This window comes from Fukomys damarensis, unplaced genomic scaffold (genome assembly GCF_012274545.1).
Source record: "Fukomys damarensis isolate Sample0158 unplaced genomic scaffold, DMR_v1.0_HiC HiC_scaffold_38, whole genome shotgun sequence".
In the NCBI taxonomy this organism is placed as follows: domain Eukaryota; kingdom Metazoa; phylum Chordata; class Mammalia; order Rodentia; family Bathyergidae; genus Fukomys; species Fukomys damarensis.
In genome coordinates this window covers 39,450,866-39,464,651 of record NW_022900950.1, presented here as the reverse complement: position 1 = coordinate 39,464,651, position 13,786 = coordinate 39,450,866, and the positions used below count along the sequence as shown (strand labels likewise).

Here is a 13,786-nt window from a genome sequence, read left to right as displayed (position 1 = left end):
CATCTCTCTCTCTCTCTCCTTGTCTCTCTCTCTCTCTCTCTCTCTCTCTCTCTCTCTCTCCATACACACCCACACAGACAGATACACACACACACACACACACACACACACACACACACATCACACACTGGCATTCCCCAACTCTTCCCTGAAAAAGGTAAATTTATCAACCTCAGTGATTGTCTCTATTCTTTAAGCTAAAAATTCTTAGTTAAATTTTATGCCAATGAGACTTTGCTCAGAAGTAGATTTATATCATTGTTTTTATAGTCACTCAATCCCTTCACAGCCATGTAACCTCAGCTTGTTATTGATTATAACTTTCTGATTACTTCTTCTGCACAAGAGTCTGAATATATTCCTTGCCCTTAGGGTTTTGTTCTTGGTTTTAATTTTAATTCTTCCTCCTTGAAATGACAGTGCAGTTTCAAGGATGATCAGGACTGGAGACTTCTCTTGCCAAGTCTTGTCTCTACCTTAAGAACCATGAAGTCTCATGTGTCTCCTATGTGGACTCAGATTTGAAAGTCCTTTCTCAGGATGAGGCCAGACTTTTCAAATACAAATACCTTTCCTGGTAGACAATCTCTGTTCTTAATCACGCTTGATGTCCACTTCACAGAACATCTAGATGAGGGTGGGTGCCTTTCTGGAAACCTCGTTTATGTACAAGCTCCTCTTCCCAGCAAGAACTACATTCTTCTGCTTTAATTGACCTGGTGATACCTGAACAAGACAGGTGCATCTCACACAGTTCCCTTCCTAATTGTGCCAAGGGACATACCTTGAGTGTGTACCTTCCAATAAAACAGATGTCCTAAATTTCCCTAATTATCAGGGGTACCTGGCATTATTACAAATATAAATTATCAAATAGCCAACATCATAACATCTGGAGAAAGGGCTTGGGAAGTTGAATATTTAATAAAAATTCCCAACTGATCCCGATCATCAGGGAAGTCTGAAAATCCTACCATAAAGTGTTTCTTTCTAAATAAGATTTTTAACTCTGTCATGTAATCCTTTCTAGAATTAGGAAGTTTTATTTATTATAATCTATGGCACTATTTCTCGAATTATTCCTTGAGTACCAGAATCACAGTCAACTTGAGATATGTCAGTTAAGATCCAGGCATCTGGCCTAGTGGTTTGGAATTTCTGGGGACTGGGAGCAGAAATCTGTTGGTTTTTTTTCATGTATTTCCACAAATCATTCTTATTTTCACTAGTATTTCAAACTGCTGATCTAAGCCAGACGTGGTGGCACATGCCTGTAATCCCAACACATGGGAGGCTGAGGCATGAGGATCGCTGTGAGTTCCAGACCATCCTGGGCTACATAGTGAGTTCCAGGTCAGTCTCAACTACATAGTGAGACCCTGTCTCAAAACAAACAAATAAACAAAAACCGCTGATCTAAAAGCTCCCCTCCATTGTGCTAGAGCATTTCTTCTCAAGCTGTAATGTAAATATGAAGCACCAGGAATGTTAGTAAGACACATATTCTGATGTGGTAGGTCTGGGGTGGGGCCTGAGATTCTGCAAGGCCCCAGTCATGCTGGGGCAGCTGCTCTATGGGTCACATAAGCAGCGAGGTGCTGAGAGCTTCTCTGAGATGACCTGAACTGAAAAACACAGAGTCTGTAACTATTTTTAATGGGAGAATGGTAGACCTAATTATTATTCAAGTTATGTCTGGTCATAACCTCATAAAGCAGAAGATAATTCAAAAACAATGTTTTATTCTTTGTGAATGATAAATTTAGAATTCTAAACGATCATCACTGTATGCTACCCAGAAAGTCCAGACAAGCACCTTACCCAAGAAGCCCCTTCCAGGCCTCCTGACTCCTGACCCACTTGGGCCTGTGCTAGACACCTGAGTTTCGAGGTTGCTGGACCTAACATATATACTTACTCTTTATTTTCTGCATAAGTGGGATAAAGTCAGGCATAAGGGAGCATCACCGAAGGATGGAGCTATCGAATTTGATTTCAGGTCACATCTTTCTGCTTTTTTGTTGTTGTTATTAATTTTTCATTTTCTTTTCTTTAAAAGAAATTCTTATTTATTTTCTAACTCTCAAATCTTGAGTAATTTATCTGTTTCTTATTTTTTAATCTGTCTTTTAGATCCTTCTCATCGTGTGATTAATGAAAACCAGGTGGTCATTAAATTGTCAATAAATAGGACAACTTGTTCTTCCAAAGTATTCTTTTTGCTGGATCTCAGGATGATAATTTGGTGACTTTTACAAATTTGATTTTGGGTGAAATCTTAAATAGGATATATATCTTTCTTTTTCAAGATTTATTTGTCTTTTTAATATATTTTCTCATATTTTAACTTAATTCTTTCTAACAAATGCTGCATTGCACAATTATTTCAAACTCTGAGCCTCTGGATTTTCTCAGTGATTTTCTTATCCGTACAACAGACACAAGCAAAAGCTTTATGATCTGCACATCCATATCAATAAATAAGTTGGGTTTTAATTTTTTAAAATTCCAGGTCTCACCTTTCAGTGATTCTAATTTAGGAAACCTGGGGAAGGGGCAAAGAATTTGCATTTTAAATGGCTGGAAAGCCTATCTTTATCCTGCAGAAAGAGTGTAGGCTGTGGTCCCTCCTGCGTGTGTGTACCCAAAGTCACCGCACTGTGTGGGCCCTTGAGTAGGACTTGCCAGCACATGGACAAAGAGCATGTAAACTGGGACTCTCTGTCCCCCTGCAATCCGTCCTCAAGCAGTGTAGATTGTATCTCCTCGTTATACACCCAGTCATTCCCTTCCACTTAGATGGTGAAGCCACCACTCTTGCTCACTTAGATGAGCTCCACATAAATAAGATCTTTCACAGCATCCAGAGGGATCTTTTAGACTAATGAGTCAGATCACATCATCACCCTTGCTAAACTCCTATAACTTCTCATCTTGCTTAGAGTAAAATGCAAGCCCCATGGTTGATCTTTCTTTTTTTTTAATTAATTTATTTTATTGGTACATTTAAGGTATACAATGTAGTGGCATTCATCATTGCAAATTTGCACCTTTACATAATCCACCTTGGTTCTTAGTTTTTCCCCATTTCCCTGCTCACCCTTCTACCCCTCCACCCTTCCCTATCTACAAAAACTTTGTTTCCATTTTTTTCTTTTTCTCATGTTAGTTCCATTCCCATTTTTTCCCCTACCCTTATAATTCCCCTTCCCCTTCGCACCTTTTCTTCCTATTTCACATTATCCATTATATCTTTTAGTCCTCATTTACACTTTCAGTTTCTCACACTAGAGAAACTATTTGGTATTTACACATACGTGTCCTTTTTATTTCACTTGAGTGTTACCTCGACATGCATCCACTGATGTCTCTGATTTCTCATTCTTTATGGTTGTGATCTTTCTAATCCTGACTTGAACCGCTGCCTGCTTTCCTTTCTTCCCTCTGATTTACCTACTGCTGGCTTCTGTGTCCACAGCTTAGTTTCATTGTCCTCTATGGAAAGAGATCTTCTTTGACCACCAACATAGAGAAACCTCTCATTCAGGCATTCCTGTCGTATCATCCTTTTAATTCTTGGCCACGTACTTATAAAATGAGCTCTTGTTTTTGTTTTTATTTGTTTAAAGCCCATTTTATCCACCGGATTTCATAACAGCAGGGACCCTGTCTTCTGATTTGCTATTGTATCCCAGCACCTAAAATAGTAGGAACTCAGGAAATATACTTACAAAATGAATACATTTAAGTTAAGTAAGGAAATGTGAGGAGAAGTTTACTGGGTAAGGTGGTAATAGGGAAGAAATGTTTCTTGTGCAGGAAAATTAGTATTCTAATACCCCAAAGTAGGAGAATATTTAGTTCATTTAAGAAAATAGAACAGTGACTGTATCCAAAGAAGAGAAGATACGAGGTAGGCAGGCACCTTACCTAGTGTTGGCAAACTGATGATACACATGTTATGACAAGGTATTTTTTAATAATTGAAAACTCTAAAAGGTTCACCATCACTGATATAGGCTATGGTAAGCATATTTCCATAGGGCAACAAAAATTATGGAAAGCAGAGAATAGCAACAGATTTCATGACAAAACTTCTCAAAAATCGCTGTACTTAAAGCATACATGCTGTAGCAAATTAAATAGCCAGCAAGGAGCGACATTGTAGCTATAAGTAGTTAAAGTTCTCGAGAGGACCTTCACTTATTCAGGTGCGGGCAATATGCTACCGAAAATCTTCACATAAGAAAGAAGCGAAAGGAAATAGCACAGATGCACGAAGGAGAAGTCGTTATGTAAGGTAAAGGCAGAGACTTGAAGCCATTTGACCACAAACAAAGAAAGGGTGGAGCCACCAGAAACTGGAAGAAACAAGAAACAGATTATTCCCTAGAGCTTTTGGAAGGACTATGGTCTTACTAACATCTTGACTTCAGACTTCAGGCTTCTAGAATTATGAGCAAATACTTTTCAGTTATTTTAAACTAGCAAGTTTATGGTAATTTGTCATGGCAGCCACAAAAACTAATACACATACTTTGGAAAGAAGAGGAGAAATAGGAATTCAAGTGATAAGTGCCATTATGCCAATGGGTCTGACGGATGAATGTTGGCCCAGGGTAAGAGTGAGATTGCCAGTGTTCATCTGTTCTTTCTGTAGTCAGCCATCTTTCCCTACTGGACTACTGTCATTATTCTACCAGATAAAAGTAAGCTTACTTTCTACAATATGCCCCTCCACTCATGCTAGCTACTTCATTTTGTGTCAGCTGAAGAAACAGTGTCTGTCCCAGGGGTCAAAGTGACAGAGAGATAGTGCGCTCATCTCCAAAGTGGCACAAAAACATGGCCTCCAGAAACCCGATGCGTGAGTCAGAAAGAGAAATTTCCTGTACCTGTAGCACCCAGGGCTCCAGTCACAGCTACAGGAGAACTATGTGTGCAGTGGTAATAAATGAAGACCAACCAAGTGAGAAAAGGGAAAGCTATTCATTCTGAGCCTGCTACAGCAGGGATTCAGGCATCATCACCTCCCTTTTTGTAGAGACGACACTGGCGGGTGAAGGAGTGGGGAAGCGTTAGAGTGGAAAGAAGGGAAGGCTCCGGTGTGCCTGACGGGGCTGTCAGTGTGGGGAAGCTGCAGGCTGGATAAGCACGTTAGATGTCCTCTGGTTGGCCCTACATTGTAAACAGGGACAAAAATTAGAAAAGCTGTCAGTTATATATTAAGTCCTGGCCATTTTAGGCTAATTGTTACAGAGGATATTGTTTGGCTTCTGGGAGTGTTGCTAGTTTGACCTAGTCTGACCTATTCTGACTTCTAGTGTGTTGCCTTCCTCTTTGGTTAGGATGGAAAGGGGCCTGTTTCCTGGGCATAATGCCTTAGGCTGTGTATCATATGTCTGATTTATATAGGACCTGAATATCATCCATCTGCATATTTAGTCTCTCAAGGTGCTCACTCTTTGGTGAAGACTAAGAAGGTGTTGGGCAGGATGATATGGCACACAACACATTGGGAAGAGAGGCCCTTAGCATCTGGGATGTGTTCAGACCTCTCTCTGAAGATAATTAGGAATCTTATGAGAAGAAACTCAGAGCCTGCCAAGAGGGTCTTCTCCATGTTAGTAACTGCTGTACTTTCAAACAAATGAAGAAGCCTCTTGGTGAAGCCAATGAAGAGGCAGACGACCCTGAGCAAATAGCACAGGGAAGACAATCAGAAGACTGCTTTCTTGGACATATTTACTGCTGATGATGTTGGGTTTGTCTGAGGAAAGCAAACTTACCAACTGAATTGACATTTCAAATTCAGAAATGCAAGACCCTGAGTTCTAAGAAGCTAGAGGGGTCATGAATCAGTTGTTTTGAGGCAATACTACCAGACGTCGTGACCAGAGTTACAAATCTTCATGTTTCAACTACCAGACGTCGTGACCAGAGTTACAAATCTTCATGTTTCAATCAGTTAAGAACAAAAATCTTCTCTTGGGTGTTTGTATTTGGCTAAAAATACTTAGAGAGTACTATTCTGGGTTGGTTCCAAAAAGGTCATCCCAGAGGTCAGGTGGGACCTGGAAGGGAAAGGTCTTGCCTTCAGTGTAGCTGGTTGTATTTGTTTTCCTGGCCCTTCTGCAACACTTTCACAGCACATCATAGAAGTCACCTTTCTCTACCTGCACCCCGTGACCTCTTCCACTACTAATTCTCAACTAAGAAACCACCAACATTTCAAGGTCCTTATTCTCCAAGTTATTAATGCTGATCCAGTTGTAACAAGACTTTTGGAAAACCTTAAAGATTGCTAAGTGCATCACTTGCATTGCAGTGGATGCATTAAAGCCCAAAACTATCAATTCATGTTGGCCAAACCCACAGAATGTGTAAAATGCATCAGTTATAAGCCCAGGTATGCAGTTGGTGATGGCTTCCTTACTACCATCAGGAAGAATTCAGGAATTAATTGAGGTCTCCATCCAGAATTGTTGCCTAATCGAGCTCTCATGCAGTGGTTCCTAACTAGAGGTAAAAGACCCCTGTTGGGACATTTGGCAATGTATGGAGACATTTTGGGGCATCATAGCTAAGAAGGTGCTACTGGTATCTAATGGGTAGAAGCCAGGGATGTAACTACCAACTGGCACTAAACAGCACAGTTGCCATGTGTAGTATGAAGGAAAGAAAAGCAAGGATAGACTCAATTCCAGGAAATAAGGAGCTGATAGAACAAAGCTCAAGGCAGCTTTTCTTCCCTAGCCTGTCCCCAAGGCTGAAATTCAGACATAGCAAGACCACATAATTGGTATCATATGGATGAAAACAGTTGGTGTAATAGAAATAAGACAGCAGGAAGCTGGGTTGCTACTCTCTGGAGCAAAACCATCTACCCACCCAGAACCCTTGCATATCTCTAGACTATTACATAGGAGAAAATTAACTTTTATTTGATGCTAGAGAAAAGGAATGTAGAGGGGGAATCACTCATGCTATCACAACAGTAGAGCTGAATAGTGACTCGAGATGTTAATACAGAAAATGCCAGCACCATAAATCCTTTTGCAGATGTTATATAACATATCAACTCACAGCCAGTGCCTCCGGAGCCACTCCGTGCAGGAACACGTGGGCACCAGTTGGAGTGCTTAGCTGGTGTTCCGAATGCTGCACGGGGCTGGCTGAGGTGCTGGGCCAGTTGAGGTTCTAAAAGCTGTGCTGTTTGAGACACACACGTGCCTATATTTTTAGAAGGTACATTTAAAATCTCAGTTTGTGGAACTTTACTCTCTTGCTAAGTCACTCCAACTGATGCCTTTGTCTCCAACTCAGTCTGCTCCACATCTGATTTTTCTTAAAGCTGCATTTTAGAATGTCTCGATCTTGTTTCTATTCCAGACATGCTACATATGGAGCTTAAGGAAGCAGCACTTTTTCCAAACCCCATAGGCAGTAGCAATAGGAGTCTTATGGCAGTGTCAGGTTAACTCAAAAGAAATACAGGACAGGCCTCAGTCCTCCTAGAAGATGCAACTAACAAGATGCACATGAGTCCTTCCTGCAAGGAGCCTACATTCATTATGTTTCTGTGAAGCATGAAAATCATTATGTATCTATAGAAAGTAAACTTTAGTCATCAGTTATACCAGAAATCATATGTTCAGGTCACCCATGCAGAAAAGATGGAGATGAGTTAAAGGTAACAAAAGCTTCAAAAACTATAAGACAGGAAGTGAGGAACCCCATAATGAGATGCTCAAGGGGAGCTGGACAGCCACTCAGGAGGGGAGAAGTCTCCTGAATACAGGAGCCAGTTGACTCTGAGACAATTAATACCCTTGATAATTTCATAGGGTCCTTCCAATTTGGAGAGTAGGAACATGTAAGGACAGCCCTGGAGAAATATCCAGAATTTCCAGTTCTCTCTTTTTTGTCATTGAGCTTGTGCCATTTTTATAAAAAGTCTCTGGAACTGAGTGTGCTTTCTGGCTCTCTTTTGCATATATGAACAGAGAGGAATATTGTTCTATTTAGAAGCTCTGTACTCTTGCCAATTGAGAGGAAGTTTGTCTTTGCAATCAGGATAGGCCAGAGAGCACCAAGTGTCTATTGTTTACAATGCATTTTTTAGATAAATTTGAACTAGCTCCTTCATTGTTCAGAACAATTGAAGGCAAAGTCCAGGTGAAAGGCCTACTGCCTGCAAGTGTTTTTTATTCTGCACAATTTACAAAATAGGTAAGAGTGAAAGTGTTTCTTACTTAAAGAATATTCCCTTGCCAGCATGTAGTATGTCCCTAAGGTTGTCCGTCTGGACAAACTTTTCCTTGTACAAGTTTCTCCAAAAGGTGCAAGTAAGCCCTTTTGATGCATGAATGTTGTGTATGAATGTGTGTCCTCAGGTGAGCTGCCAGTGCCTGCAGTGGAGCTCTGTAATCGTTTCTGTTCCTCAGCATCTTCTATAACACTTCAGCCTACCCACCAACTGTTTGGGCGGGAGGGATCTGCCTAAGTGAAGGTTCTTATGCCTCCTGGAACATGGCCAAAGAATATGTTCCACCTCCTCCCTATACATCACCATCTGGGTTGCCTCTTCAAATCTGTCCATCACAGAATGCCCATTTCTTGAGTGCCCTGGCTGAAGGTGGGAAACATTTTAACGTGTATCTTACCAAATCCCCTGAATATCTATACAGCTAATGATAGTATAGACCATATACAAAATGACACTTTCACCTTAAAGACCTATGAATATAGGAACTTTCTAAAGTAACAATTTAATAACACCTTGCTTGCTTGCTTGTTTGCTTGCTTTGTTATGGGCCACCAAAGATGCCTTTTGTCTGCTTGGTTTGAAGTGTTTATTGACTTACAGTTCTGGAGGTTCTAGTACAAGATTGGGTAGTCCCATTGCTCTCATCCCCTGGTGAGGGATGCACATCCCACAGTATGTGGCAGAGGAAACATTATATCTTGAGCTAAGAGGCAGAGGCAGAGGCAGAAGCCAGGACCAGAGTCTAACAATCCCCTGGAAGGACACACTCTCAATGACCTAAAGACTTTCTGCTAAGCCTCATTTCTCAGAAACTCCATCACCTTTTAATATTACCCCCCCATGGGCACCAGTGCTTTAACACATGGACATTCAGTGGATTTACTATATCCGTATACAGTCAGCCTTCCACATTCATTGCTTCTATCAATCAACCAAGGGTAAGATTCAACCAACTATGCATGGAAAATGTTCAGGAAAAAAAGTTGCATCTATATTAAACATGTACAGACTTTGAACTATTTCAATAGACTTTGCAGTGTATTAGGTATTAGGTGTAATCTAGAGATATTTAAAGTATACAAGAGTATTGTGTGCTAGTTCATATATGGGACAGAAACATGCACAGATTTTGTGATGCATGAGAGTCATGGAGCCAGGGTCCTGGGGCTACCAAGGGATAAGTGTACTTAGGGTGTGCTGCAATCTTTGGTAATAAGTCCAGCAGCTTCCTCCAAGTGACTCACTAGCTCTCCAGTGTCCTCTTGCTTAAGGGAGTATCTGCATCATCCAGTATCTCCAAAGCCTAAAGAAGTGCAACCCTCTCAGGAAATTGGTCAGTAAAACTTAAGAGTGTCAAAAATGACCAGAATGAAAAAATTATTGTCCCCAAGGCAAACACCCCAACCAAAGAGCTGACACTTTCACTTTCACCAGAGATAGTGAAAATGTCCTTTCTGAGAACAAAAAGACTTTCTATTTACTGGTCATTTCAGTCATATTGTTCACAATGTTTCTACTTTGAGGCTGGCTTTAAGCTGGCAGTAATTTTGGTATTCTGTCTTAGTCAGCATTTTTTTCCTCACTGCATTTTTCACCATTATAAAATACAATTTTTTTTTTTTTTTTTTTTTTTTTTTTTTTTTGTGGTACCAGGAATTGTACTCGGGTCCTTGCACTTGCGAGGCAGGGCACTGAACCTCTGAGCTAAATCCCTGGCCCTAAAATACAATTCTTATTTAAATTAATTAAAATATTTAAAATCCAAACTTTAATTGGAAAGATGGTTGGAGCTGTATTTTTTTCTCTAATTTATGTTTTGCCACTGCAATAATCTTTAAGTGGGTTTATTTTGACCAAGGGTACAGGGCAGTGACTGTAATTTTGTGTTTTTTCTATTTCTGCTCTTCAGCACATGCCTTTCAGAATTATACAAATTCCCAGTATGACTCACGAAGCCTACTCTTACCCTGAAAGTAAATGGCACAAGATTTGTAATTATCTTTCATACTCTATGCTCCCCCGAGTTATTACTTCATTATAACTCTACTTTTGAAAGAGTTTATTTTTTTCAAATATAATAGACAACTTGAAATAAATTTAACTTTAGTATCTTGAACTCTTAATTTAATGCTTATATGAAAACTGGTTGCTCGCCACCCTTCCACCTCCACCGTCACCCCGTACGTATTTCTCAACATGTGTGAACCACAGTGTCAAGTACTGGGGTGGTGAGAAAGTCACCAACCAAAGAGACTTAGGTTCTGATTCAAGTCATTTAACCTCTCGAAGACTCCGTTTCCTAATTACTAAAGTGAAAGGTTGGGATTAGTCCAGTGAACAAAGAGTTCACAAAAGTAGTACCAGGACCGGTATTATTATTTTGAGCAGCTGTTACATCTTGTTAATATGTCAGGCGCTAGATACCCAATGTAGAAAGGGGGTAGAAAGATAGAGGAGTAAATGAATAATTTCGATTGAATTATAATATGCTTATAACTGTATTCAAAAGAAGCAACAGGGCCGGGGATTTAGCTTAGCGGTTTGGTGCCCTGCCTTGCAAGCAGAAGGACCCGAGTTCAATCTCCGGTACCAAAAAAAAAAAGAAGCAACAGAAGCACTAGGGTCATAAAATGAGCTGACAAGCTCTTTTCAATACTTCAGAAATCTCATGGGTTTGCTTTGCTGTGATAAAACTGATGTGCCTGACTGAAGTAACGAGTATCTTTCTATTAACTAGAAAAATGTCAGCTTACTATGGCAATATAGATTCTATTATGCTGATCTAGAGCCTTGGATGGTAGTTAGAACCATAACCAGCCATTCTGGCACCTAAACTCAACTTTTTAATTCATGTTGCAGCTTGAAAATGGCTGTTATTAACAATGTGTACCACCTGGTAACTTTCTATTTTAGCTAGCTATTCATTCCTGCTAGCTTGACGCTGAGCTTTTTAAACTATTGTTTTAAATTTATGTGACCTCTAAATGTCCATGACCTGAGACAAAAAGTTCTGGTCATTCTATCCTCATTTATATCCTTGATTTTGATTGGTGTGATTGAATATGCTATTGTTGCACTAACCAACATTTTTCAATGTTTTATGAAATAAAAGTTAGTAACAAGGCTTGCTGGTAAAAAAAAAAAACAAAAAAACAAATCTGTGCACCACTGCCAGGTGGCCAGTATTTCAAATTCCAAGTTTGTATTGCGTGTTCTATATCTTGTCTATGGCTCTTGGTGCCTAGCACATAGTGGGTATTTGCTAAACATGTAACTGGAGGCATGCCCATGTACTGGCCACATTATGCCAATGAAGTTTGGCTGTTAATATACTGCAGGTATCCAAAACCAAGGTGTGTTATCATTTGCATGTAAACCAAGTCCTGAGCTATGTGAAGTCTTCTTCACACAATGCAAAACTTGGCTTTGTGAATTAAAATCACCATGGACACACCCTAAGCATTATCCCATGCAAATGGTCTCGATGTTTCTGATCATATATTCTGTATTGTTAGTCCCATTTCTTGGTTATTCCTATCTTTTATTTTTACTATTATGCCCATATGTATAACTTCTTTCCATTCTCTTAAGAAATGAAATGTCCTACAGGACCACCTGGGTAGCCAAAACAGCCAGCAGGGGCCCAAGTTTCTTCTGGGAAAAACACGCAGGTTCAGTATTCCCTGATTCATTTCTCTCTGTTTATGACTATGGAAAAAAGGCAAAGGAAGTCGCACATACTAATATCTCAAGGCACAATTTCCCTGCTTCTCTTTGTCACCCACCTTCTTCATGAAATCTTTTCTTTTTTCCCCAGTTCAGTTCATGAGTCTCCTCCCTATGTCATATTTTGTATTTCAAGTCTTGTATTGCCTTTACTTTACATATACCTTCATTCGTTCCATTTTACTAAATAATTTGACCTACTCTATTCATTCAGACTGGATAATGGAAAGAAATGTGCTTTGAACTTACAAAATTAGAATTGTATTGGGTCAGGGATTTAGCTCAGTGGTTCTACCACCCGCCTGGCAAGCGCAAGGTCCCAAGTTCAATCCCCAGTACCAAAAAAAAAAAAAAAAATGTGTATTGATAGGGAAGAAGAAATTCAAAGGTAAAACCAGACATTAACATTGGATGGTCAATTGCAGAATTAGGAATTGTTACTAAAGCACAAAATGATTTTAAAATGAACAATGGGAAAATTAATAAATTACACTTAGACTTTTAATATAGAATACACTCTTATAAGAGAAAACGATCAATTGCAGAAGAGCAAGGGCTATAAATAAGTAATTGCAAAAGAAGAAATACAAATGGCTAATACACATGTGGGGAAATATACAATATTATCAATCAAACTGATTTAGATTTTGAGCAATGAAGTTTAATATTTATTTGGAAATTTGCAAAATTTTCTTTGGAAAAATAAAAAAATTAAAAAAATTAAATAAAAAATAATCTTAGCAAGGGATCAGGTAAATGCCTATTCAAGCTCTGGTAAAAATATAGTTTGTGTTAGACATTGTAGAGGGCGGTGGAGTCTGTCAGGAGCTTTTAAGAAGCGCTTCTCTTGCAACCTGCCAAACCCTCTTCATTCAGTGAAATTCTTGAGCATCTACAATGTTTCCTTCATTTCTTGTTACTAGAAATTAAATTCTGAGTGCCAGGGATTGGATCTATTCTAAGGAAGTAGTCAAGTAAACCCATGTTCATAAGGGTAAGAAATCTGGTAAACTTGGAGGCTTAGGGTGTCATTGACTTTGATATCTCAGCAGTGCACTCTGCACAGAGGCATTGTTTCCTGCCTCCATTGTCATAGCCAAGCATTAGAATGGCAGGACACAGGTTTGGCTGTAAATGGTTGTATATTTCTATAGCCAGGTTTTTATGTATTTTGAGATGGTTTGTTTGCTGTTGCCCAATCCTAATGTGTCATCATTCTCTCCCCAGAATGTCGTGTGGTGAAATCCACTTCTTACACCAAAATAGCTTCATCGTCCCGCAGGAGCACCACCAAGAGCCCAGGACCTTCCCGGCGCAGCAAATCCCCTGCCTCCACCAGTTCAGGTAAAGCTGCTGAGGAGACAAGGAAACGACTGCCTTGTTTCTGATGTGTGAGGAGCACAGAGTGTGTGAAGTCAGTGTGAGGTTTTTAAAACAGTGTAGATCCGGCTTATAATTTTAGAACATGTTAGAGTGGTTGAACAGATTTACCAGAGTCTAGCATGTTAGCTGTAAGAAAAAGAATTAAGCTTAGAAAAATATACTTAGTGAGACTCAGGAAATACAGATTTGCCCACAAATGGAAGTATGCCACAGGCTTTAGTGATTTCTACCAGGAAAGTAATTTCTCAGGGTCTAAAAGTCTCTGTTTGGCCTGAGGCTGGCTAGATTAGGAAAGTCTTTCAACTTCTATTCTCTGAACCTGTGTTTAATCCACTCTTCACTCTGATCTCAGTTTTCTTTCATGGCTATGAAGCTAAAAGCAGTGAGATTGGAAGTGTGGAATAGGGA

The 13,786-nt window shown here is 39.6% G+C and overlaps 1 protein-coding gene across 3 annotated transcripts in view; it reads left to right on the top strand.

The window, feature by feature from the left end:
- The window catches only part of Dclk1 (doublecortin like kinase 1), a 336,493-nt gene that overhangs the window by 231,748 nt on the left and 90,959 nt on the right, over positions 1–13,786 (top strand). For all 3 annotated transcript variants that reach the window (XM_010623927.1, XM_010623928.2, XM_010623930.2), the window contains exon 4: positions 13,223–13,339. In XM_010623927.1, the coding sequence (XP_010622229.1) occupies positions 13,223–13,339 (117 nt within the window). The remainder of the gene's footprint in view (positions 1–13,222; positions 13,340–13,786) is intronic.